This window comes from Xenopus laevis, chromosome 8S (assembly GCF_017654675.1).
Source record: "Xenopus laevis strain J_2021 chromosome 8S, Xenopus_laevis_v10.1, whole genome shotgun sequence".
NCBI lineage: Eukaryota > Metazoa > Chordata > Amphibia > Anura > Pipidae > Xenopus > Xenopus laevis.
In genome coordinates this window covers 63121374-63148453 of record NC_054386.1, presented here as the reverse complement: position 1 = coordinate 63148453, position 27080 = coordinate 63121374, and the positions used below count along the sequence as shown (strand labels likewise).

Sequence of the window (27080 nt, the reverse complement as noted above, 5' to 3'; positions counted from 1 at the left end):
GTAGGCATACAGACCAATTGATACTCCGCCTTACGCGTTTCGCACCCACAGGCACTTATTCATAGGCATTACTGTTGTTACACTTGGTCACAAAATTTATACCCCAGGAAATCCCTCCCCAAACGTTAAAACCAATCACGTGTTGCCACCTCACGTTTCTTTTTATAAAGCAACATACACATCTCATCAATTTGCTCATATTAACATTGTTTTTCTGCCTATACTCTGCTATATCTCAAACCTATTCAATTAACATATTAGGATACCCAAATTCAAATAGACATTTAACTAGCAATCACTGCCTCATTAAGTTAGGTTCTCTATCCTGATATCTGATATTATTATTTGTATATATTACATTATCTTAGTTGCCCCATATATCTCTACATCCACCTCATTATAAATATATCCAATTACATTATGATTTAAGTAAAACATGTTACATCAAACTCGTAGTTCAGACCAAGTGGTAACCGAGTATGCAAATAAAAAATCCAAAACAATTCTCTTTTTGCTAGCAGCCCTGCCAAATTACCTCCTCTACTCCCCAATCTTACTTTTTCTATTCCCTGTACAGAAAAGTATGTTACATCACTTCCATTACATTTTGAAAAATGTCTCGTTATTGAAGGGTTACATGCCTACGTGCCGACCCTTGTAGGCCTCTGTACTTGTTTTCCTGTACGACCCTGTGCTGTCTCTTCTTGGACAACCTTGCATAAGTATCATCATGTACCATAAACAATGTTATCAGCTTGCCTTAGCCAAAATATCTCAGCTAATACGCACGCACATATTTGTCTGTTATTTCTCTCTTTCCAATCCTGAATGCTGAACCTATTACAAGACATATACTTTGCTAATACGTCACTATATTAGGATGTCTTTGCTTATACCCTATATAAGCCTATGTTTGGACTACAATAAACGGAACTTGTTATTCTGATCCACTCGTTGGTGTTTCTTTGTGCAAGTTCCCCGGATCCGGAATGCTAGGCATTGTTGGTCAGACGAAATCCAAAGGTTCCAGTAGCAGTCGGTTCGTTGTCCCCTTCAGTTATATTACTCTTTTCAACTATTTTTGGATTTTTTATTTGACTCAGATGTTCCCGTATTCGCTCTTCTAGCGTTCTACTTGTGCAGCCCACATATTGTTTCTGACATTTCAGACATGTTATCAAGTAAACCACTGTGGAAAAAGAAACGTGAGGTGGCAACACGTGATTGGTTTTAACGTTTGGGGAGGGATTTCCTGGGGTATAAATTTTGTGACCAAGTGTAACAACAGTAATGCCTATGAATAAGTGCCTGTGGGTGCGAAACGCGTCAGGCGGAGTATCAATTGGTCTGTATGCCTACTTTTTAATATTTATGCTGAATAAAGAGTGACTTTTTAACTTTGAGAGAATTGATTTGGAATATATCTTTGGATTTTTGACTTGGGTGCCCTTTTGAGTTGGGGGCTATATTCCAGCATCTTTTGGCCCTTTCTTGACAGGCCTTTATAGACTGCAGCAGCTGAGTAAGAATTGTTGAATGCAACAATCAATGTTGTAAACTCTAGTAGAAATCCTTCCTAGATGAGTGCAGGCTGTTAGAGAAGCAAAGTTTCAACATATTGCCAATGCCAGTGAATTCGCCCCTATGTCGTTCGTTCACATAAACGTTAACAAAGCTAATGACTGGCTCTTCATCTCAGTTAGTCTCACTGTTCCTAGTGTGTTGAAGTTACACTTGATTCTGTATCTTTGGTAGGTTTCCCTAGCTTTATTTTTGCAGAAAAGCACAATACTTTAATATATAACAACTCATTTGTAAAAGTAAAACTTTTCAATGAAGGCATCACACAAATAATTTAAAATGAATGTCTACCCAAAAACTATTTTCCATAATATAAAGCACAGCAATACACGTTTATTAAAGAGATAGTGACACTATAAATTAAACATTTTTATACATCTATTATAACATTGTCTTTGCATGCTATCTAAAATTTTGCCATAAAAGTATTTATGTTACCTATCTGATGCCCCATGTTCCCGTATGAGGGGGCTGCCGTTTTTGAGCTTTAGCAGTCTGTTAGCATCAGAAACTCTTACTGACATGTTGAGAAGGGACAGTCAGGCTGGCAAAACAGTCAGGTTTAGGAACTTCAAGTAACAAATTCTTACAAAAGCAGACATATTAATGAAAAACAGTCAGCATGACCCATAGGTAATTTTTTGTTTACTTTAATATTTAAAAAACAAATGTTAGTGTCAGTATCACTTTAAGAATTTCTATTGTTTTAAAGTTATTTAAAAAATAAAAATAAACAGCCAAACAGATATTAGCAATTATGTTTACAAAGATCAGTAATGGAAATTGGTTGTTTAGAAATACATTTTCTTTTATTATGCAAAAAAGAGTTTCTGGACAGAGTAATGAAATCTCCATTTAGAACATAATACTGTGCACAGGCTGGTTATATAACCATAGCTATTACTGATCATTACTTTACTTAGTCTTTTTGTGTGTAGTGACCATGACTTATTTTATATGTAAAAAAAGCAGTTGTATTTCGTCAGTCATAGATATATTTAACTTCAGCTAAATATATTAAGACACTTGGAGGATAATTTCTCTGTTAAAATTATCATTTTAAATATTGTGTAGTTAAAATGTTAGTCTCAAGAAGAAGTAATGTGTAATATTTAAAAGAAATATGTAAAAATCGCATATTTTATGTCTGCATTTGAATATTGTCCCTTGCTTATTTATAACCTTTGTGACGTTTTATAGGAAGTTTTAAAGCATCTTATGTTTTTGCAGTCTCATAAACCCAAGTGTGTGTATCCATGTGCTAATTTAGGATGAAATGTTGAAAATTAGTAAACACACACCATCTAGTGGACATTTGCGGAAACACGCACAGGCGTAAGCATTATTGACTCTGAGTTGTTTTTAAAGGAAAAGGAAAGGCCTATTTACTTGGGGTGCCAAAAGTTAGGCACCCCTAAGTGATTAAATATACTTACCTGACACCCTGGGCTGGTGCTCTTATCAGGAGAAAACTGCACCGCTCCATGGGTTCTTCCAGCGAGCACCATGGAGCGATCAGCTTCTTCTTTCTTCAAATTTCCTGAGGCAGATGCATGCGCAGTAGAATGAATTAGCTGACTTCTTTGTTAAAGTTTGGCTTTTCATGCTACGAAAAGAAAGAAGAAGCAGGAAGATGATCGCTTTGTGGTTTCAGGTAAGTTTATACAATTACTTGGGGCCGCCTAACTTTTTACACCCCTAAGTAAGTACAGCCTTTCCTTCTCTTTTAAATAAAGGCTTAATTTTGAGGAACATCTAGACCTGTTATTGCTGTTGGTGGATGTACAATGTTTCCATTTAATAACAGATAATACACTTCAGGTGTTACTTTAACTGGCATAATATTTAAAGGATGTCTCTTATAAAACGAATGCAGTTTAAAGGCCAATCTCAATACTTTTTGATCATGTCTTCAAGTACTATAAGACTAAAGCATTAATATATATATATATATATATATATATATATATATATATATATATATATATATATATATATATATATATATATATATATTGGTTATTAAATTCAATTAAAGTCACAAACTTTGCACCTGGTGTCCCATAGCAGCTGATCATCTGAGATAATTATATATATATATATATATATATATATATAACAAACAAGGGAAAGTTGTGCTCACCACTATTTTTTAAAACCATTAGGCGGGGATGCAATGAGGGTGTGACCACAAAATACATACAGTATAGTCAACTACAAGAGGTCCTCTGCACTCAACCCATTATCAATATATTTAAGACAGAGACATTTTGTGCATACTGCTACAAAAAAATGCCTTACCCTTTAAACAACACAGGAATTGTTTGTCCATATATTGCAATATATTTAAGCTGGCCAACTACGTCAAAGTCATCCCATATCTGGCCAGTCCTACGCTTAATTTTCATCTGATTCATTAAGAATTCAATTGCTTAATTATACATTTTACAAAGGGACTAAGTTTTACCTGCAACTTACTAGCTGCTTTCAAAGTAAAACTCCCAAACTTGACTGCCCTTTTATTAGACACCAGTGGGATCACCTGACTATAGCTGGGAAGGGTGGGAGCTACAACATGGAGCTGGTCACTGCTCCTGTATAACTATAACAAACAAGGGAAAGTTGTGCTCACCACTATTTTTTAAAACCATTAGGCGGGGTGCAATGAGGGTGTGACCACAAAATACATATAGTCAACTACAAGAGGTCCTCTGCACTCAACCCATTATCAATATATTTAAGACAGAGACATTTTGTGCATACTGCTACTAAAAAATGCCTTACCCTTTAAACAGCACAGGGATTGTTTGTCCATATATTGCAATATATTTAAGCTGGCCAACTACGTCAAAGTCATCCCATATCTGGCCAGTCCTACGCTTAATTTTCATCTGATTCATTAAGAATTCAATTGCTTGATTATGGGATGACTTTGACGTAGTTGCCCAGCTTAAATATATTGCAATATATGGACAAACAATCCCTGTGTTGTTTATAGGGTAAGGCATTTTTTAGAATGTCTCTGTCTTAAATATATTGATAATGGGTTGAGTGCAGAGGACCTCTTGTAGTTGACTATATATATATATATATATATATATATATATATATATATATATATATATATGTATATATATACATATATATAATTAGTTTTTTTAAACTCATCACTGTATCTCATCCAAATAAAGTATGTATATTTATTATCTTGTTCTAGTCTCTGTAACTGAAATGTGGGTTATAGGACAACCTGGGGGTTATTTATCAAGGTCTGAATTTATCTCAGTACTTCTAAGTTAGAAATCCAAGCAACTCCGAATTCCCAAATGGACCTTATTTATGAAGAAAAAAGCCAGAAAAAAATAGGGTCAGGCAAACGTTGGAGCTTTCCCCGAAAACTCTGAATTGTTCAGAGTTTTCTGCAAAAACTAAAAATTTTTCGGAGTTTTCAGAGTTTTTTGCGCAAAAACCCTGAATTCATAGGATATCGGTACGGACATCAGCACAGACACCTGGACCTTCCCCATTGATTTATACAGGACCTCAAGAGCTTTTAGATGCTGGGTTTTCGGATTCAGAGTTTTTACACCATCAGACTTGAATTCGTAGTTTTTTTTTTTGCTCCGAAAACTACGAATTATTTGAGGTTTGGATATTTGGACCTTGATAAATAAACCCCCCAATGTCCATAAATTAAACTTTTACAACATCCTGCTTCCTAATCCTGTTGAAATCATGGAAGCTGGCAGCTGTTCTTTCCTTTTTGTATTCAGAGTTTCGGAGCAGGTCATAACTTTGACTTCACTGCCAGGCATCATGTATATGGATTTCCAAATGGTTTCCGAATCAGAGAGCAGAGTGCACACGACTGGCAACTATCATGATTTCAGCAGGATCAGACATTATACTGTCAGATATAAGTAGGGAAATTAGAATAAAAGGGGTCATTAATAAAAGGTTCAAAATTTGCAGGATAGCCACCTATAGCATCCAGTCATCGGGTAGTATTTACTGGTCATCTGAAATGCAAAAAATATTATTGGTTTATATTGGTTTACATTTTCAGAAAATATATATTGACTATACCCAAAGGAAACTTTTTGCATACAGGAAAAGTTCCTCACATACGTTTACGTTAATGTTGCTGATTCGATTCCCCATTTATCTTATAAATGATGTGAAAAAAATCAACTAACATATATTAGAAAGGAGCATAATTTTAGGATTTTTTTTACCTGAAACAACATTGTATCAGAGTTAAGGTGGCCATAGATGCAAAGATCCGCTCGTTTGGCGACTGATGGCATAAAATAAAATAGCATGACAAACAATAGCACTGAAACATATGTGGCTAAATAATTGCAAACAAAACACACAATGAGATGCTGACTCAGGATTACATATGTAAAATTGTCCCAGAGATGCTGGGTTCTTTAATGGTCGAAAAAATGTATATAACAAAAGAGGAGTTGACCTGATTGATTAAAATAGGTAAATATGTCCACATACTCCACCATCAAGCTGCAAATATATTGTAAACGATTTTTAGTTCGAATCGTTCGAAGTCGTAGTCGAAGGTCGTAGTAGCCTATTCGATGGTCGAAGTACCCAAAAAAAACGACGAAGTTTTTTTACTTCGAATCCTTCACTCGAGTTTAGTAAATGTGCCCCTTAGTGTTTCTATTACCTTTATTGTCAGACAGCGGGGCTCATTTATAATCACTGGGCAAATTTGCTTGTGGGCAATAACCCATAACAACTAATCAGTGATAATTTTTTTAGTCAGCTGCAGGTTGAACTCTGAAAGCAATCATCTGTTAGGTAAATATGTCAACATACTCCACCATCAAGCTGCAAATATACTGCAAGTTGAAGTTTGCAATATTTATAACATTTCTAAATTTCACCACAAAATTTTTGCATTTCATAGCATCATATTTCCCACAAAAACTTTAGGTCAGTGCTGTCCAACTGGTGTCCCACAGGTCATGTCTGGCCTAATTGGGATGGATGTAGCATTTTATGATTTAGGATTTCTATGAGTAGTTTATTTGATAAACAACTGAAGATATTTAAAGTGCTGCTGTGCAATTAAATGTGCTTAAATTCATTAAAAGTGGTTTATTAACCTCATGTCCAAATATTAATTTACATACATATTTTCATACCTTAATCCTTCGACTATCAGAAGATTTAGAGGCACATTTACTAAGGGTTGAATATCGAGGGATAATAAACCCTCAAATTCGACCCTCAAAGTAAAATCCTACGAATTTGAATATCGAATTCGAAGCATTTACCGCAAATCCTACGATTGAAGGAAAAATCGTTCGATCGAACGGTTCGAAGGATTTTAATCGATCGATCGAAGGATTGTCCTTCGATCAAAAAAACCTTAGAAAAGTAATGGGGAAGGTCCCCATAGGCTAACATTGTACCTCGGTAGGTTTAAACTACCGAAGTATGTAGTCAAAGTTTTTTTTAAAGAGACAGTACTTCGACTATCGAATAGTCAAACGATTTTTAGTTCAAATCGTTCGAATCGAAGTCAAAGTCAAAGGTCGTAGTAGCCTATTCAATGGTCGAAGTACCCAAAAAAAATGTGAAGTTTTTTTACTTCGAATCCTTCACTTGAGCTTAGTAAATGTGCCCCTTAGTGTTTCTATTACCTTTAAAACCTGTCAGACAGTGGGGCTCATTTATAATCACTGGGCACATTTGCTCGTGGGCAATAACCCATAACAACCAATCAGTAATAAGTTTTTTAGTCAGCTGCAGGTTGAACTCTGAAAGCAATCATCTGTTGTTGCCACAAGTTACTGCTTAGGAGCAAATTTGCCCAGTGTTTATAAATGAGCCCCAGCATTTTGTGATATATGATTTTAGGGCCATTTTCTGTCAGGAAATTTACATTTACCTTGTAAAATGATATATTGTATTTTTCAAGAATACTTGAACTTTCAAAATATGTTAGAAATTGTGAGTAACAAGATCAAGTTTTTAGATCACATTTTCCTTATTATAAAGACATATCTCAGAATTAAAGTATTTTGTGCATTAACCACAAATGATTTGGAAAGATTCTTGTCTCCCAAGAACACAAATACCAAATATGTATAGTTTTATGGACTGCCATGGACTGCTACCTTGACGTGGTGGGAGGGCTTGAGTGTCTCAATAACCCAGAGAGCTATGCTGGCTGGAGCTTATGCTCCTGGCAGGGCCACCCATGCTAGACAGGTCAAAGGATAGAGACCAGACGAAGTGCAGTCCCTGGCCCTCTAGGTTGGGGGTTGGGCTATGGGCCAACAACCCATTCTCGTAAAAAAAAAAAATTTGTTACAGAAACCACAACGACACAACCAGAAAGCAATTTGGTTGGCGACAATTTCTCTCCAGCAAAGCTTATGACGCGAGCTGGTGAAAGCCTAGGGAAGCCAGTGCGCCGATAAATCTTCTATCAGCCAAGACCAAAACAAAGATCGGAACATGGAATGTCCGCACCCTTTACGAAAGCGGTAAAACAGCACAAGTGTCCAAAGAGATGGACCACTATGAGATCACCATACTAGGATTATGTGAAACAAGATGGACAGGAAACGGACAACAACGACTGGCAAGCGGAGAAACTATCATCTACTCTGGCCCACAAGAACAGCACATGTATGGAGTTGGACTGCTTATGACAGCAGAGGCAGCCAAGGCATTGATGGAGTGGGAGCCAATCTCAGAGAGAATCCTGTCAGCTACATTCAAGTCCAAAGGAAGAAATGTTACCATCACAGTGTTATGCACCTACTAACACTGCAAAAGAAGAAGAGAAAGAAGAGTTTTACAGTGCATTGCAGGCAGCTATTGATAAGATACATAGAAGGGACTTAAAGATCCTCATGGGAGACCTAAATGCCAAAGTTGGGAAGGACAACACCGAAAAAGAACTAATCATGGGCAAACATGGAGTTGGGGAGAAAAATGAAAATGGAGAACTCTTCATGGACTTCTGTGCTTTCATCGAGCTTGTAAGTGGAGGCACCGTCTAACCGCACAAGAGTATCCACAAGAAGACCTGGACCTCCCCTGATGGAAAGACAAAGAACCAGATCGACCATATCACCATGGTCGAAAGTGGAGGAGGAGTCTACTAGACGTCAGGGTGAAGCGAGGGGCGGATGCTGCGACAGACCACCACCTAGTGCAGGTGACACTGAGGCTGAAGCTAAGGGCACACAGGGACCAGGCACAGAGGCCAGCATTCAAATACAATGTGATGAGCCTGAAAGATGCAAACAAAGCTACAGAATACCAGTGCAGCTTGAAGAACCACTTTGAGGCACTATCAGAGCTGGAGAAAGAGACAGTGGAAGACCACTGGCTGGAGCTGAAGAAAGTCTGGAGGGATACCTGCCAAGAAGTCCTGGGGAAAAAGAACAGAAAGCACAAGGAATGGTTGTCACCGGGTACATGGGATCTTATGACTGAAAGAAAAGAACTCAAACAGAAGATAAATAATCGTCAAAATCATCAGGAGAAGATGGATCTCCAAGCACAGTATTGGGAGACCAATCGGATGGTGAAAAAGAGCTGTAGAGCGGACAAGAGGAAATTTATCCACGACCTTACAGAGGAGGCAGAAACGGTAGCGGGGAAACGGGACATGAAGTGATTGTATGAGATCACCAGAACTCTCGCAGGCAAGAACACACAGCCATCATGTGCAACAAAGGACAAAGAAGGCCGCACCATCACCAACGAAGGCCAAGAATGAACGAGATGGGTCGAGCACTTTGCAGAAGTCCTCAACAGGCCACCTCCAGAGCAGCCTCCACTCATCCCACCAGCAGACAGCCTTTTGGACATCAACACCAACCCACCCAGTAGAGCCGAGATCATCACAGCAGTAAAAGAAATCAAGGCTGGGAAAGCAGCAGGTCCTGGTGGTATCCCACCTGAAGCCCTAAAAGCAGACGTCATAACAACCATGAACATGCCATACCCACTGCTTCAGAAAGTCTGGGAGCAGGGAAGTGTGCCAAAAGAGTGGAGGAAAGGGCATCTGGTGAAACTTCCCAAGAAAGGCAACCTCTCCAACTGCAACAACTGGCGAGGCATCATGCTCCTATCTAGCAAGGTACTCACACGAATCATGCTGCTGAGACTGAGGGAGGCTCTAGACAAACGACTGAGAGATGAGCAAGCAAGCTTCAGGCAGGACAAATCTTGCACGGACCACATTGCAACATTGTGCATCAACATAGAACAGTCACTGGAATGGCAGTCTCCACTTTACACAATCTTTGTAGACTTTGAGAAGGCCTTTGATAGTGTAGATAGAGAGGTCGTCTGGAAACTTATGGCACACTATGGGATACCACCAAAATTCATCTCCATTATCAAACAACTTTACAACAACTCCACATGCTAGGTTGTGCATAAAAGAAAAATGACAGAGCCTTTTGAAGTGCGGACGGGGGTGAGACAAGGCTGCATGTTGTCACCAACCATCTTCCTGCTGGTAGTGGACTGGATTATGAAGAGTTCTACACAAAATGCCAACACAGGAATCCGCTGGTCCTTCACTAAAATCTTGGAGGACCTAGAGTTTGCAGATGATGTCAGCCTCCTGTCGCACAGACAACAAGATGCACAGCAGAAACGCACACATCTATCAGAGGAAGCAGCAAAAACTGGCCTCAAGATCAACACTAACAAAACAGAAACCATGAGGATTAACAACCAGCAGCAAGACCAAATCCAGCTGCAAGGAGTTGACATTAAGGACGTGGACAAGTTTGTCTACCTGGCAGAGTAGTAAGCAAGGATGGAGGAGCAGATGAGGACATCAGGAGCCGCATCAACAAAGCCAGGCATGCATTCAACACCTTACGTCCCATTCGTATTTTTAACACCAATGTGAAAGCAGTCTTGCTTTATGGTTCGGAAACCTGGAGACTGACCATGACAACCACAAGTAAGCTCCAAACCTTCAGCAACTGCTGCCTACAACACATCCTGCACATCAGATGGCCAGAGAAAACTTCCAACATCAGCCTATGGAAAAGATCAAAACAGATCCCCATCGACCGAGAAATCAGAAGAAGAAAGTGGGGCTGGATAGGCCACACCCTCAGAAAGATTTCTGACAACATCAAAAGGCAAGCCCTTGAGTGGAACCCACAAGGGAAAAGAAAAGTTGGGCGGCCAAGACAGACATAGAGGAGGTGCATGGAGGCTGAAATGAAGGCAGCCGGATGGACATGGGCTCAGCTGAAGAAGACCGCTGCGAACCGAGTTCGTTGGAGGAGTGTTGTTGAGGCCCTATGCTCCCCGCTAGAGCAAACGGACTAAGAGAGATAGTTTTATGGAGATTTCTGATTTGAATAGGTCAAAAAATAATTTCCCAAGCACCGCAGCAGAATTCTACATGCTGTATATTGTAATGATAAAAACTAAGGTAACAATGTATTTACTGAAAGAAACCATACATAATGGAAAGAACACATTGCTATCAAACAAAAATGGGTAATTATGTATATCTAGTTAACCCTTTAAGTGCCAGCAGAATTTCACATTTTGGTTACGCGAAATGCCAGCCGTTTTTGAAACATTTTGTGCTCTCTCACTTTAGGGGCATTTTCTGAGGGGAAACCTATAGTTTACCTAGGAAAACTATACATTGTTTTTTTCGGTAGAAACTGAGCTTTCTAAATCTGCCTGAGTTTTCATGTATTTCCACCTGTGCAAAAAAATTTATAGTGCTAAATACCAAAAAAAAATGAAAAATTACCATTTTTCATCGTATATCAATTTATACCAGAAAAATATTTCATTTTACGGATGAAAATCCAACTGATTTGGAAAGCCTTATGTCTCTCGAACGTGCCAATACCAGATATGTATAGTTTTAGGGAGATTTAGGACTTCTGTACCTCAAAAACTCCCGGCAGTATATTGCCGAATTTTGAAAGCACTAAGGCAGAAAACGGCATGCTTTAGATTCCAAGGCAAAAACTCCTGAAACCGTAGGTTTACCCCAGAAAACCATACATTTTTGAAAAGTACACATTCTGCCGATTACAAAATGGGTAACTATGTCTCTCTACTCCCAACTACCAAACATAAAAGCTTGTCTGAACATAGCGGTTTTTCAAAAAAAAATTCAAAATTCTGAAAAATCATTTCAAAGGTTTTATTTTGCTGCTCCGCATATCCCAAACTATATTAGGTACCAAGAAAAAGCACCTGAAATATGATTGCCAGGGGTCCACTGAACAGTTTGATACCCATTATGCATAGGTTTACCAAAGTATCTGGCATTTAGAGACACCAATATGAAGTTAGTACATCCAAATTGATCAGGACTTTACTTCAGCTACTGAGAAATCAACACATTGACTGCATTTTTTGTGGGGTAAAAACACAGAAATATATGTTTACCCCCCAAACCCATATATTTTTGGAAAGTACACATTCTACCGAATCTAAAATGGGTACCCATGCCTTTCTGCTCCAAACTACTGAGTCGCAAGGCTTTCCCAAAATTGTCGGTTTTGGTGAAATATGTGAAAATTGCCTCAAACCTTCAACTTCCCAGCACCATATCACCCATGTATCATTATGCACTAAGAAAAAGCACCCTAAATATGATTGCCATGGTTCCTCTGAACATTTTGGTGGCCATTGTTCATAGGTTTACCAAAGTATCTGGCATTTAGAGGCCCCAAAATGAAGTTAGCGCATACAAACAGTCCCGTGGGTAACTTCAGCTAATGAAAAATCAACACATTGACTGCATTTTTGTGGGGTAAAAACACAGAAATATATGTTTACCCCCAAAACCCATATATTTTTGGAAAGTACACATTCTACCGAATCTAAAATGGGTACCCATGCCTTTCTGCTCCAAACTACTGAGTCGCAAGGCTTTCCCACAATTGTCGGTTTTGGTGAAATATGTGAAAATTGCCTCAAACCTTCAACTTCTCAGCACCATATCACCCATGTATCGTTATGCACCAAGAAAAAGCACCCTAAATATGATTGCCAGGGTTCCTCCAAACAGTTTGGTGGCCATTGTTCATAGGTTTACCAAAGTATCTGGCATTTAGAGGCCCCAAAATGAAGTTAGCGCATACAAACAGTCCCGTGGGTAACTTCAGCCAATGAAAAATCAACACATTGACTGCATTTTTGTGGGGTAAAAACACAGAAATATATGTTTACCCCCAAAACCCATATATTTTTGGAAAGTACACATTCTACTGAATCTAAAATGGGTACCCATGCCTTTCTGCTCCAAACTACTGAGTCGCAAGGCTTTCCCACAATTGTCGGTTTTGGTGAAATATCTGAAAATTGCCTCAAAGCTTCAACTTCTCAGCACCATATCGCCCATGTATAGTTACGCACCAAGATAAAGCACCCTAAATATGATTGCCAGGGTTCCTCCAAACAGTTTGGTGGCCACTGTTCCTAGGTTTACCAAAGTATCTGGCATTTAGAGGCCCCAAAATGAAGTTAGCGCATACAAACAGTCCCGTGGGTAACTTCAGCTAATGAAAAATCAACACATTGACTGCATTTTTGTGGGGTAAAAACACAGAAATATATGTTTACCCCCCAAACCCATATATTTTTGGAAAGTACACATTCTACCGAATCTAAAATGGGTACCCATGCCTTTCTGCTCCAAACTACTGAGTCGCAAGGCTTTCCCACAATTGTCGGTTTTGGTGAAATATCTGAAAATTACCTCAAAGCTTCAACTTCTCAGCACCATATCACCCATGTATCGTTACGCACCAAGAAAAAGCACCCTAAATATTATTGCCAGGGTTCCTCCAAACAGTTTGGTGGCCATTGTTCATAGGTTTACCAAAGTATCTGGCATTTAGAGGCCTCAAAATGAAGTTAGCGCAGACAAATAGTCCTGTAGGTAACTTCATCTAATGAGAAATCAACACATTGACTGCATTTTTGTGGGGTAAAAACACAGAAATATATGTTTACCCCCCAAACCCATATATTTTTGGAAAGTACACATTCTACTGAATCTAAAATGGGTACCCATGCCTTTCTGCTCCAAACTACTGAGTCGCAAGGCTTTCCCAAAGTTGTCGGTTTTGGTGAAATATCTGAAAATTGCCTCAAAGCTTCAACTTCCCAGCACTATATCACCCATGTATCATTACGTACTAAGAAAAAGCACCCTAAATATGATTGCCAGGGTTCCTCCGAACAGTTTGGTGGCCATTGTTCATAAGTTTACCAAAGTATCTGGCATTTAGAGGCCCCAAAATGAAGTTAGCGCATACAAACAGTTCCGTGGGTAACTTCAGCTAATGAAAAATCAACACATTGACTGCATTTTTGTGGGGTAAAAACACAGAAATATATGTTTGCCCCCCAAAACCCATATAGTTTTGGAAAGTACACATTCTACCGAATCTAAAATGGGTACCCATGCCTTTCTGCTCCAAACTACTGAGTCGCAAGGCTTTCCCACAATTGTCGGTTTTGGTGAAATATCTGAAAATTGCCTCAAAGCTTCAACTTCTCAGCACCATATCACCCATGTATCGTTATGCACCAAGAAAAAGCACCCTAAATATGATTGCCAGGGTTCCTCCGAACAGTTTGGTGGCCATTGTTCATAGGTTTACCAAAGTATCTGGCATTTAGAGGCCCCAAAATGAAGTTAGTGCATACAAATAGTCCTGTGGGTAACTTCAGCTAATGAAAGATCAACACATTAACTGCATTTTTGTGGGGTAAAAACACAGAAATATATGTTTACCCCCCAAACCCATACATTTTTGGAAAGTACACATTCTACAGAATCTAAAATGGGTACCCATGCCTTATTGCTCCAAACTACTGAGTCGCAAGGCTTTCCCAAAGTTGTCGGTTTTGGTGAAATATCTGAAAATTGCCTCAATGCTTCAACTTTCCAGCATCATATCGCCCATGTATCATTACGTATCACAAAAAAGCACCCAAATTGTGATTGCCAGGGGTCCTCCAAACAGTTTGGTGCCCACTGTGCATAGGTTTACCAAAGTATATGGCATTTAGAGGCCCCAAAATGAAGTTTAGCACATACAAATTGTCCTGTGGGTAACTTCAGCTAATGAAAAATCAGCACATTGTCTGCATTTTTGTGGGGTAAAAACACAGAAATATATGTTTACCCCCCAAACCCATACATTTTTGGAAAGTACACATTCTACAGAATCTAAAATGGGTACCCATGCTTTTCTGCTCCAAACTACTGAGTCGCAAGGCTTTGCCAAATTTGGCGGTTTTGGTGAAATATCTGAAAATTGCCTCAAAGCTTCAACTTTCCAGCATCGTATTGTCCATGTATCATTACCAGCATAAAGCATCCTAAATATAAACATACGGGTCTACTAAATAGTTTGATGCCCAATGTGCATAGATATACCAAACTATGTGGCGCACAGAGACCCCCAAATGACAATATGTATAGACATTTTCACGGCTGACGCGCTGGCTGCTGCAACATAACCACCCGGTGTGTGTATTATGCGACATTAGACCACCTAACAGTACAGAGACCCCAGAAAACCATATATTTTCAGAAAGTACACATTCTGACGAATCCAATATGGGTAAATAAGTGTTTCTACTACAAACTGCCAAACTGCAAAGCAATGCTGAACATAACGGTTTTTATCAAATTTCTGAAAATCGTCACAAAGCTTGAATTTTACCCCATTATATGCCCCACATTTCGTAACTTATCAGCATAAAACATCCTAAATATGAACGCCAGGGGTCTACTGAACACTTTGATGCCCAATATGCATAGATATACCAAACTATGTGGCGCACAGAGACCCCCAAATGACAATAGTGTATATACATTTTCACGGCTGACGCGCTGGCTGCTGCAATATAAGCACCTGGTGTGTGTATTATGCGACATTAGACCCCCCTAACAGTACAGAGACCACAGAAAACCATATATTTTCAGAAAGTACACATTCTGACGAAACCAATATGGGTAAATAAGTGTTTCTACTACAAACTGCCAAACTGCAAAGCAATGCTGAACATAACGGTTTTTATCAAATTTCTGAAAATCGTCACAAAGCTTGAATTTTACTCCATTATATGCTCCACGTTTCGTAACGTATCAGCATAAAACATCCTAAATATGAACGCCAGGGGTCTACTGAACACTTTGATGCCCAATATGCATAGATATACCAAACTATGTGGCGCACAGAGACCCCCAAATGACAATAGTGTATATACATTTTCACGGCTGACGCGCTGGCTGCTGCAATATAAGCACCTGGTGTGTGTATTATGCGACATTAGACCCCCCTAACAGTACAGAGACCCCAGAAAACCAGATATTTTCAGAAAGTACACATTCTGACGAATCCAATATGGGTAAATAAGTGTTTCTACTACAAACTGCCAAACTGCAAAGCAATGCTGAACATAACGGTTTTTATCAAATTTCTGAAAATCGTCACAAAGCTTGAATTTTACCCCATTATATGCTCCACGTTTCGTAACCTATCACATAAAACATCCTAAATATGAACGCCAGGGGTCTACTGAACACTTTGATGCCCAATATGCATAGATATACCAAACTATGTGGCGCATAGAGACCCCCAAATGACAATAGTGTATATACATTTTCACGGCTGACGCGCTGGCTGCTGCAATATAAGCACCTGGTGTGTGTATTATGTGACATTAGACCCCCCTAACAGTATAGAGACCCCAGAAAAACCAGATATTTTCAGAAAGTACACATTCTGACGAATCCAATATGGGTAAATAAGTGTTTCTACTACAAACTGCCAAACTGCAAAGCAATGCTGAACATAACGGTTTTATCAAATTTCTGAAAATCGTCACAAAGCTTGAATTTTACCCCATTATATGCTCCACGTTTCGTAACGTATCAGCATAAAAATCCTAAATATGAACGCCAGGGGTCTACTGAACACTTTGATGCCCAATATGCATAGATATACCAAACTATGTGGCGCACAGAGACCACCAAATGACAATAGTGTATATACATTTTCACGGCTGACGCGCTGGCTGCTGCAATATAAGCACCTGGTGTGTGTATTATGCGACATTAGACCCCTAACAGTACAGAGACCCAGAAAACCAGATATTTCAGAAAGTACACATTCTGACGAATCCAATATGGGTAAATAACTGTTTCTACTACAAACTGCCAAACTGCAAAGCAATGCTGAACATAACGGTTTTTATCAAATTTCTGAAAATCGTCACAAAGCTTGAATTTTACCCCATTATATGCTCCACGTTTCGTAACGTATCAGCATAAAACAATCCTAAATATGAACGCCAGGGTCTACTGAACACTTTGATGCCCAATATGCATAGATATACCAAACTATGTGGCGCACAGAGACCCACCAAATGACAATAGTGTATATACATTTTCACGGCTGACGCGCTGGCTGCTGCAATATAAGCACCTGGTGTGTGTATTATGCAACATTAGACCCCCCTAACAGTACAGAGACCCCAGAAAACCAGATATTTTCAGAAAGTACACATTCTGACGAATCCAATATGGGTAAATAAGTGTTTCTACTACAAACTGTCAAACTGCAAAGCAATGCTGAAACATACGGTTTTTATCAAATTTCTGAAAATCGTCACAAAGCTTGGAATTTTACCCCATTATATGCTCCACGTTTCGTAACGTATCAGCATAAAACATCCTAAATATGAACGCCAGGGGTCTACTAAATAGTTGATGCCCAATGTGCATAGATATACCAAACTATGTGGCGCACAGAGACCCCAAATGACAATAGTGTATATTCATCTTTCTACACGACTGGCTATGGCAGCGCGCGCTGGACAGCCTCCGCCTCGCGTACAAGATAGTAAACGCCACCAATCTCGCTGTGTCTTTGTGACTGATATTAGTGCGATTTAAGAACCGCTACACTTTGGCAATTCAGTACAGAGGACCTCAGGGCAACCAGGAACAAAACATGCGAGTATCTTTCTCTCTTAGAGAGCTTATAAACACTTGTCTGGAGCGAATCACAGTAGTGGGTCAGATATTAGACTGTATGAACTACCTGGCCCTACGTGCAGACTAGACAAGGCCAAGACACTAAGCGAGGAAGCCAATAGCTGAACATAACGTGATTTGGGTACTCAATATTGTGCTGAGAATATCGTCCTAGCACCAAGCTTTGAATTTTACCCTCTTCATTTCAGATGTTCTCACCGTTTTGTAAGCATCGTTATCGCAGCATACACAGTACGACCTAGAAATCGCATAGAACGCACGAGAACCAGCTCTCGCATGAACACTTGGGACAGTGAGCGCTCCAACTATGCTCTCATTAGATAAACATACCCAACTGATGGTGGGCAGCAACGAGAGACCACCAACAGATGACAATAGTCAAATGTAATGATACATCATCCGACTTTACACCGGGCTGTCTTTCGTGTCTGAGAGCAATGCTGACAGATATTAGCAATCGCTGGCATGGTGTATATGGATGCCTTCATGCAACATTGAACGCCCCCTGTCGCCACCAGTGCAAACAATCATTAAAGAGGACAATGGAGGAAAAGATGAGAACCGCATGCAGAAAACAACATATAGTGTGGTGTTACAGAAGTAAATCAACATTCACTGTACTGAATCCGAATACTGGGTCATTACGATGAGGTGTCGCCTACTCTGACATAGACTTTGCCAAACTGCAAAAGCCATGCTGAAACCTAAGCGTTAATGTCTATGCAAGACTCTTCCGTCGTTGAAATTGTCTATCAATGAACAAAGCTTGCATTTTAGCCGATCACCGGGCAAGCGAGTGTGCACGTATGACCTAGCCACGAGTTGTCGTACGCGTAATCACCATAAGCTGTGAAATTATCCGGTGCACACATATGGAATCGCCACGGTGGTCAGCGTCGGAAGCATCTGTGTGGACAGACTCCAGATGTTCCACATATTGAGTTACTAATTGATAGGGCCGAAGCTATGTGGTCGCACACGAACGCACCAGTCGCAAACAGGTATGGATATCAGGTTCATGCATTCTAGCTCAGGGTATAAGATACTGCTTATCTCAGAGGAAACAGAATACTAGGTCGAGTCACAGCATAACAAGGAGTGAGTGAGAAGTGAATACAAAAGACTACATAAGATTGACCACCAAAAATCAATGTTTTTTCTATGCACAGAATACGTGGTGTTATAGACTAGTGAACACAAACAATAGTAACAGAGTGCTGACAGAATCAAGTAACCTGGCTGTACTAATTAATGTTCGATTGAAAATCTGGCTCAAAAATGCACCAAAATACCCAAAATTGCAATATAATCACCGAAATAACATACAAAAGATATTGCACAGTACGGGTTAGCGAATACGCTATTCGTAATGGCAATAAAACATTTTTTCAGCAAAAAAAAAGAGACGATGCGATAAGAAAAAAAAAAAAAAGCCACAATGCCATGTATGTGCGTGTGCGTGTGTACAAATGGTAAATTACATGTTATGTGCGCGTGTGTGCGTGTGCACGTGTGTGTAAAGTGCAGTGAGTGTAAGTGACCCCCCCCAATCCCCAAAAATGTATGTGTAAGTGTGTGTAAGTGTGAATCTAAGTGTGTATTACTGTAATAAGTGTGTGTTGGTGTGTTTGTGTGTGTAATTGTTGCACTAACCTGAAAAAGTCGCTGAAGACTGTTGCACACGATGTGGAGGGGTCCCAGGAAGACATCTGCGACGATCTGCGTGTCTCTGTGCTGTGGGGGCGGAGCTGGATGGCGCAGTGCAGGCTGCAGCAGCAGGACACGTAAGGAACACGTGCTTGCTGCTGTTTTGGGCCCCTGGGCGATCGCGCCCCAGGGGCCACTCGATCCCCCTGCTCTGCTCGTTGCCTAGGGGCAGGGGATCGAAGCGGAACGGAGCGAAGCGGCTCTAACAGCCGCTCCTCCGCTCCAGAACCCGGAAGTGCTGCAGAACGTAGAATCTACGTTCTGTGGCATTTCAAGTTACTTTTCCACAGAACGTAGATTCTACGTTCTGTGGCACTTAAAGGGTTAAACCTACCAAGTAACAATACTTTCTAAGAATAAAGAAAGACTTTGTATCACTGATATCCATTTCTCATTTATTACCGTTTTTCAAAACCTGTGATTCTTATTTATTTATTTATTTTTTTAAAGGTTTTTTTATTGCATTTTCAAAACAATAACAAGATAGACAAGAAGTAAGAAAGATAGTTTACATCTGATCATCATGACATAAAGCATTAATAAACACATCAGCCCATATGTTGCATACATATTATACCAGCTTCCAATTCTACATCCCTCTGGAAGTCAGGGGTCCTCTATGATTACAAATGATTCTCATTAACTGTTGGATGAATATCCAGCCAATGGAACCACACCTTTTCAAATTTGGCTGGGCAACCTCGGCTCTCGTAGGTGAGCCTAATAGCTGGGAGAATTTTATTAACAAGGTTAACCCACTGGTCCACTGTAAGTGAGTTATTGCCCATCCAATTCATAATAACTGATGTGATTTTTATTTTTACATTTTATGTTCCCATCTCTAAGGTAAAGATTCTAAACTGTAACAATTTACATTTCTAAGCCGCCTTTGTGGAATATTGGCAACAATTGTATCAATTCTAACAGCAGCCTTTGATGAAAATCAGGGAATCTGCTCAGCAGGTACAAAGATAACAAATGTATCAACTAAATGTATCCATTTAGAACAGTTTGCAAGGTCTGTGACCACCATCAACCCCCCACACACACACAGCTGCTTTAGAAAGACAATGAAAAAACTTATTTATTCCTGACAAATGATGTGAAAACAACTGCAAAAAGCATTGGAAGTTGAATAAACTCTTTAACAAAAGCTGGCCTAAAGCGAAAGGCTTCTTAGCGCCATCATTTGCCCATCATGTTGCTCCGAACCATGCAGCACCGCCTGCATTCCCTTAGAGGACTTCTTTTTTGCTTTTTCATATTAGTTCATAATTCTCCTCCTTTCAGGTTGAAAGTGCTCCAAAATATCAACCCGACATGGAGTGGCTCAGCATCAGCTCGCAGCTTGGTTTACCTGACGTAGTTTTGGTTCAGATTCTACATCTGACAGGCCATCCTTTCATCCTTTCAGCTTTTCCCAGCATTCACTTCATCCCGAGCTGCCACAATACAGCTTGAATAGCTGAAGGCTGACAAAAAGCCTAATACCACAAAGGGCTTTCTTCTCCTTGGCCATCACCTTCTCCTTGCTGTCGCAGAGGAGCAAGAGCCCAACGCTATCGCATACACAGAGGGCTAAATCGAAACCCTCAATCTTCTGACCCAAAGTCAGACGCCTTATCCATTAGCCCACGCGCCAGTCGGCCACAGCACCCGCCCTTTTCACATGGGGTACAGGACCTAGCACCACCAATAACAGGCGAGGCCTGGGAGCATTTCCAGTATTCCATACTTTCTGGGTTTAGGGAGAGTGGAGCACAGAGAAGGATCGGCACACAGACATTCAATTGCAGTGTTACCTGCTCGTTTATTGTGCGGACTGCAGGGAGAGTTAGGGAGAGTGGCCCTTACTCTCAGGAAAACCCGCTATCATGCTCTATTCGATATAGCTGCGCCAAACAGCCGAAACAAGAACTCTCGAGACAAAACCCCGACCAGGAAGCCTTTTGGTATCAGTCACAGCTCCCCCCCCCTTTTTGTATAGCCGGCAGCCCTGCTCTAACTTTTGCCTGTGCAAACACAAATGGACTCGAACTCCCCTGACTTTGGATCCAAAGTCAGATGCCTTATCCATTAGGCGACACAGTCACATTTGATGTATGCAGGGCCGCCATCAGGGGGGGACAGGGGGGACAAGCGTACCGGGCCCGGGCATGAAGGGGGGCCCGGCAGCGCTGCATTTTTTTGAAGATCCGGGCCTCCCTTACGAGCGCCCGAGCCGTACGTCTTGCCTCTTCAGTGCCGAATGCGGAAGTGCCGAAAAGCCGAAGCCGATGCGACGAAAAGACCCGAAGTCACGGAAAAAGCCGAAGTCACGAAGCGCCGAAAAGACCCGAAGTCACGAAAACAGCCGAAGCCGAAGTCCTGAAGCAGCGCAAAGACCCGAAGTCACGAAAACAGCCGAAGCCGAAGTCCTGAAGCGGTGAAAAGACCCGAAGTCACGAAAGGAGGCGAAGTTGAAGTACTGAAGCCATGAGTTCAATTCTACTGAACACCAGTTTGTGTTTTTTTAATCCCCTGGCCACCAATGTATTATTTTAATATTCTATAGGCCCCTGCCACCAATCTTTTTTTTAAAACTTTTGTTTTTGGGGCCCCAATTTTTTTTTTAACTCGTAAGGGGCCCCTTGCCACCATTGTTTTTTTTTGGGTTTTTTTTTTTAAAAAAAAAATTAATTTTCTTTTTGGTGGCCCCAAATTTTTTTAACTTGTAAGGGGGCCCCTGCCACCAGTTTTTTTTTTTTTCAAAAAAAAATTATTTTTTTTTTAAATTTTTTTTGGGGCCCCAATTTGTTTTTAACTTGTAAGGGGGCCCCTGCCACCATTTTTTTTTTTTTCAAAAAAATTTTTTTTTCAAAAAAATTTTTTTTTTCGGGCCCCAATTTGTTTTTAACTTATAAGGGGGCCCCTGCCGCCAATGTTTTTTTTTTTTCAAAAAAAAATTAATTTTTTTTCAAATTTTTTTTTGGGGCCCCAATTTGTTTTTAACTTATAAGGGGGCCCCTGCCGCCAATGTTTTTTTTTTTTTTTCAAAAAAAAATTAATTTTTTTTCAAATTTTTTTTTGGGGCCCCAATTTGTTTTTAACTTAGAAGGGGGCCCCTGCCACCAATGTTTGTTTATTTTTTAGTTTTTTTTACATTTTTTTTTGTTGGGGCCCCAAGTTTTTTTTAACAGGGGGCCCCTGCCACCAATGTTTTTTAAAAAAAAAAATTTTTAATTTTTTGGGGCCCCAATTTTTTTTATAAGGGGGCCCTGACCATCAATAGCTTTTTACAACTTGTGTGGGGGGGGGGGTTACTTTTTTAGCGCTGATGTCTGTGTGGTCTTTTAACTACGATGTGGGCGGGATATGGGGCGGAGCTTGGTCGTCAGTGTGGGCGGGGCCCAGGGGGCCCCAAAAATTTTGTTGTACGGGGCCCCGTGATTTCTAATGGCGGCCCTGGATGTATGCACATTCTTGAGCCATATAATGCACTAACTGATGCTCACTTCTTGTGATATGTTTGTAATATTAAATTGTGACACCCTTTACTTGTCAAAAGGACTGGAACAAAATGTATTTTGTGTATTTTCACACACGACTAGATTCTATTCAATCGCACTTTAACTTCAGGAATGTGAAATGCAGGGGACCCATTTACGCAGGGTTTGTCTCACATTACTCACTCATCCTATCGATTTCCACTGAAAAGAGCTTCTGCCGAGTAATTTATATTTTGAATGTTTCAGTCCCCTTTTGATCAGGTCTGCAGAAATAAAGAATTTCTTCGTCCACTTTCCATTTTTTTTCTCTTTTTCCAAAATTTAAGTTTAATGTTCCGATCCCTTTGGTGTTTCAGTCTGGCAGCTCAGTAATCCAGGTGAAGGTTCAGAACTGTTGCAATTTGCTACATGACTTGATCCATTTATCAGCTGCCCCTTTCGGAATATTGGCAACCATTGTATCAGTGGCATATAACCAACCTCAGGGATTCAGCTCAGCAGGACCAAAGATAAGAAATATGTCAGCTAATATATATATAATACACAAGAGCCATGAATATCCTGTAAATGATATCCTTATAAACGGTGAGTTCTGATGTCATCAGTTATAAACGGTGAGTTCTGATGTCATTTCTGTCACATGACTCACTGAAACTTGTGTATTATAATAAATAAATTACCCCCAGTTGCAAAATATGAGGATTTTAGAAGTTACCTCAGAGTTCCATGACCTGTATAAAAACATTTGGTCATGAAACTCCTCTATAACTTATAATATCCTTATAATTTACAAGAGGAGGTACTTTATTCTCTCTCTCTCTCTCTCTCTCTCTCTATATATAAAACACAGAGGGCTGAATCAACCACAAAAGGACTCAAGCCCTTAATCTTCTGATCCAAAGTCAGACGCCTTATCTATTAGGCCACGCAGTCATCATGAAATATTTTGCAGTTTCCTGAATTTTTCAGTAAAGCAATGGGACATATTCGCTCATCACTAATTATCTACTATGTGTTCTGTGCTTGAATGGCTGCCCAGCAGCTTGTTTATATAAACTATATTTTTTTCTGAAGCAAACAAGCCAATTTTGCCAATGCAGAGCAGCACTACATTATATTGTTTTTCCTTTCATTTTTTCCTTTATTGGCTCAGCCCAAACAGACTTGTGGATTTCAGCTCAAAATGCAGAGACTCATGGTTTTTGCCGAAACCCATCAAGTCTGTTTGCGCCACTCTGATTCAGTGTGGAAGAGAGAGAGGAGGATACTGCCTGCGGTAGGGCAGAAATCAGCCAGCGGATTTTGGCTGGTGGTTTTCTGCCACTGTGTGGCACTAGCCTAATGGGCAATTTCACCTTCAGTAGCAAAACTGTTATAACACAAAAAACATTGCTAAAACTCCCAGAAATGCGTTCAAACTTTCATAACTTGCCAAACAGGGCCATGGGGCTGGCCACATATTTATATACCTCCCAACTGTCCCGTATTGAGTGGGACATCCTGATTTTGACAGCTCAACCAGCAGTCCTGGATTGTTACTGAAATGTCCTGACTCTCTTTGATCTCCTGCACTGAACAGCCAGAAAAAGATGTATAGTTTTTGTCAGAGAGCCCACAATATGTGCCAGGTGCACTTTGATACTTTAGTAACAATTTAAAATAAGCAAAGAAGCCATTGTAACAATTTAAGATAAGCAGGTCTCTTGGGGAAACTGTGACTTCCAGTTTAAAGGGCAATTCATCTTCATTAGTAAAAGTGTAATAACACATAAAAAAAACCACAGAAATGTGTACAAACTTTCATAACCTGCCAAATTTAGTAAAATGATCCAGGTAATTAGGGGTGTGGTCACAAAATGGGGGTGTCAAAAATATCATCGCACTCTTTTTGTCCCTCTTTCTATGCATGCAGGTATGCATTTATATGTGGGTTGGTTTGATTTTTTTTTTGGCCAGGGCTGCTGGATTATCTACTGACCAACTAAAAAAAGAAACACGTATGCCATCGAATTACTGTATTTAAAGCTTCCCCTACATTGCGGTATCTTGAAACGTTTGTAAAGATTGGCTGGCTTCGGATCCTTTCTGTGTCACGTGATTTGTGACTCGGCAATTTCCGGAATTTACCCATCTCCCCTTTACGCAGCCAATCCCCAGGATCCGGTCGTGAGAGAACCGCTTGGTTGGCAGAGTTGCCGCAGCAGTAGAAGTGAAAACATGGCGTCTCCATCGCGAAGGTTACAGACCAAGCCTGTAATAACGTGTTTAAAGAGCGTGCTGCTCATCTACACCTTTATCTTCTGGGTAAGCGAGCTGTCTGTAGTTATGGAAATCACTACTGGTTAGATAGACTGCAGTGTGCGATTGCATTCACTGATGTTAAGACTGGGTGGGGTGAACATGATAATATGGTGCGGGATTTAGGGTGTTGCTGAACTTCAACTGAGAGTCCCAGGACTATATATTAGCGGTGAAACTAAAAGGCAAACAAATACATCTTACATCTTATTTGTCTTATGTCTTATGTGATCTTAAAGGAGTTGTACACCTTTGAGTTAACTTGTAGTATGCTTTAGAGAGGGATATTCTGAGACAATTTGCAATTGGTTTTCCTTTTTTATTATTTGTGGTTTTTGAGTTATTTCGCTTTTTATTCAGCAGCTCTGCAGTTTGCAGTTTCATCAGTCTGGTTACTACTGTCCAAATTATCCTATCAACCATGCCTATATTTGAATAAGTGTCTGGAATATGAACAGGAGAGGCCTGCATAGAAAGATAAGGAATAAAAAGTAGCAATACCAATCAATGTGTAGCCTTAAAGAACATTTTGTTTTTTAGATGGGAGTCAGCGACCCTTATTTGAAACCTGGAAAGGGTCAGAAGAAAAGGGCAAATGACTCAAAAAGTATAACACATAAATAATGAAAACCAATTGCAAAGTTGCTAGGAATTGGACATTCTATAACATACTAAAAGTTTCCTCAAAGGTGAACCACCCCTTTAAGATGTACTGTTAGTACAGGTATTGGTATATATATCGTTTTTATATGTGAGTGTATAGGTGCACTGGGGTTCAACTGGTGGACCTTATGCTTATGTGTATGTATGTGTATATGTATGTGTGTATATAAATATAAATATATATATATATATATATATATATATATATATATATATATATATATATATATATATATATATATATATATATATATATATATAAATAAACCAATGACACTCCATAGCTATGCACACTTTTGCTTGTGACATTGTAAACCCCTGTACAAAGACGGGCCCCTGTTGTGTATTTCTGATTTGTTCTTGGTATATATAATGAATAAAGTACCCCCTATTGTAAAATATAAGGATATTATAAGTTACCAAGTGGTTCATGACCATATAAAAGCACGAGGCCGAAGGCTGAGTGCTTTTATAAAGGTCATGGAGTTCCAAGGTGACTTTTAATATCCTCTTGTTTTGCAACAGGGGTTACTTGATGACATCAGTTATAATCAGACATTACAGGATATTCACGGCTCTTGTGTATTGTAATATATAGTGAATAAAGTACCCCCTCTTGTAAAATATAAGGATATTATAAGTTACCGAGGATTCGGCCTCGTGTGTTTATACAGGTCATGGAACTCCGAAGTAACTTCTAATATCCTCATATTTTGCAACTGGGGCTACTTTATTATAATACACAAGTTTCAGTGAGTCATGTGACAGAAATGACATCAGAACTCATCGTTTATAACTGATGACATCAGAACTCACCGTTTATAAGGATATCATTTACAAGATATTAATGGATTTTGTATATATAATACATAAAAGCCATGAATTTCCTGTAAATTATATCCTTATAAACGGTGAGTTCTGATGTCATTTCTGTCACATGACTCACTGAAACTTGTGTATTATAATAAATAAAGTACCCCCAGTTGCAAAATATGAGGAAATTAGAAGTAACCTCGGGAGTTCCATGACCTGTTTGGCCTCGTGTTTTTATATGGTCATGAAACTCCTCGGTAACTTATAATATCCTTATATTTTACAAGAGGGGGTACTTTATCCTATATCTATATCTATATATCTCTATCTCTCTATACAAATACACGATGAATATCCTGTAAATTATATCCACCCCCCCTAACCCTCCCTACAGAAGCAGGGTGAGGGGTGGCTGCATAGTTCCTATGTGAAATGTAGCCATTTAATTAGGCTGTAGCTGT

General features: G+C 39.7%; 1 protein-coding gene across 2 annotated transcripts in view; it reads left to right on the top strand.

The window, feature by feature from the left end:
• Positions 1-24957: 24957 nt before the first annotated feature.
• The window catches only part of tspan6.S (tetraspanin 6 S homeolog), a 21194-nt gene continuing 19071 nt past the window's right edge, over positions 24958-27080 (top strand). The window contains exon 1 of one of the 2 annotated variants that reach the window (XM_041574409.1): positions 24958-25149. In XM_041574409.1, the coding sequence (XP_041430343.1) occupies positions 25063-25149 (87 nt within the window). In that variant the 5' untranslated portion in view covers positions 24958-25062. The remainder of the gene's footprint in view (positions 25150-27080) is intronic. The other variant, XM_018233009.2, reaches the window with a different exon arrangement.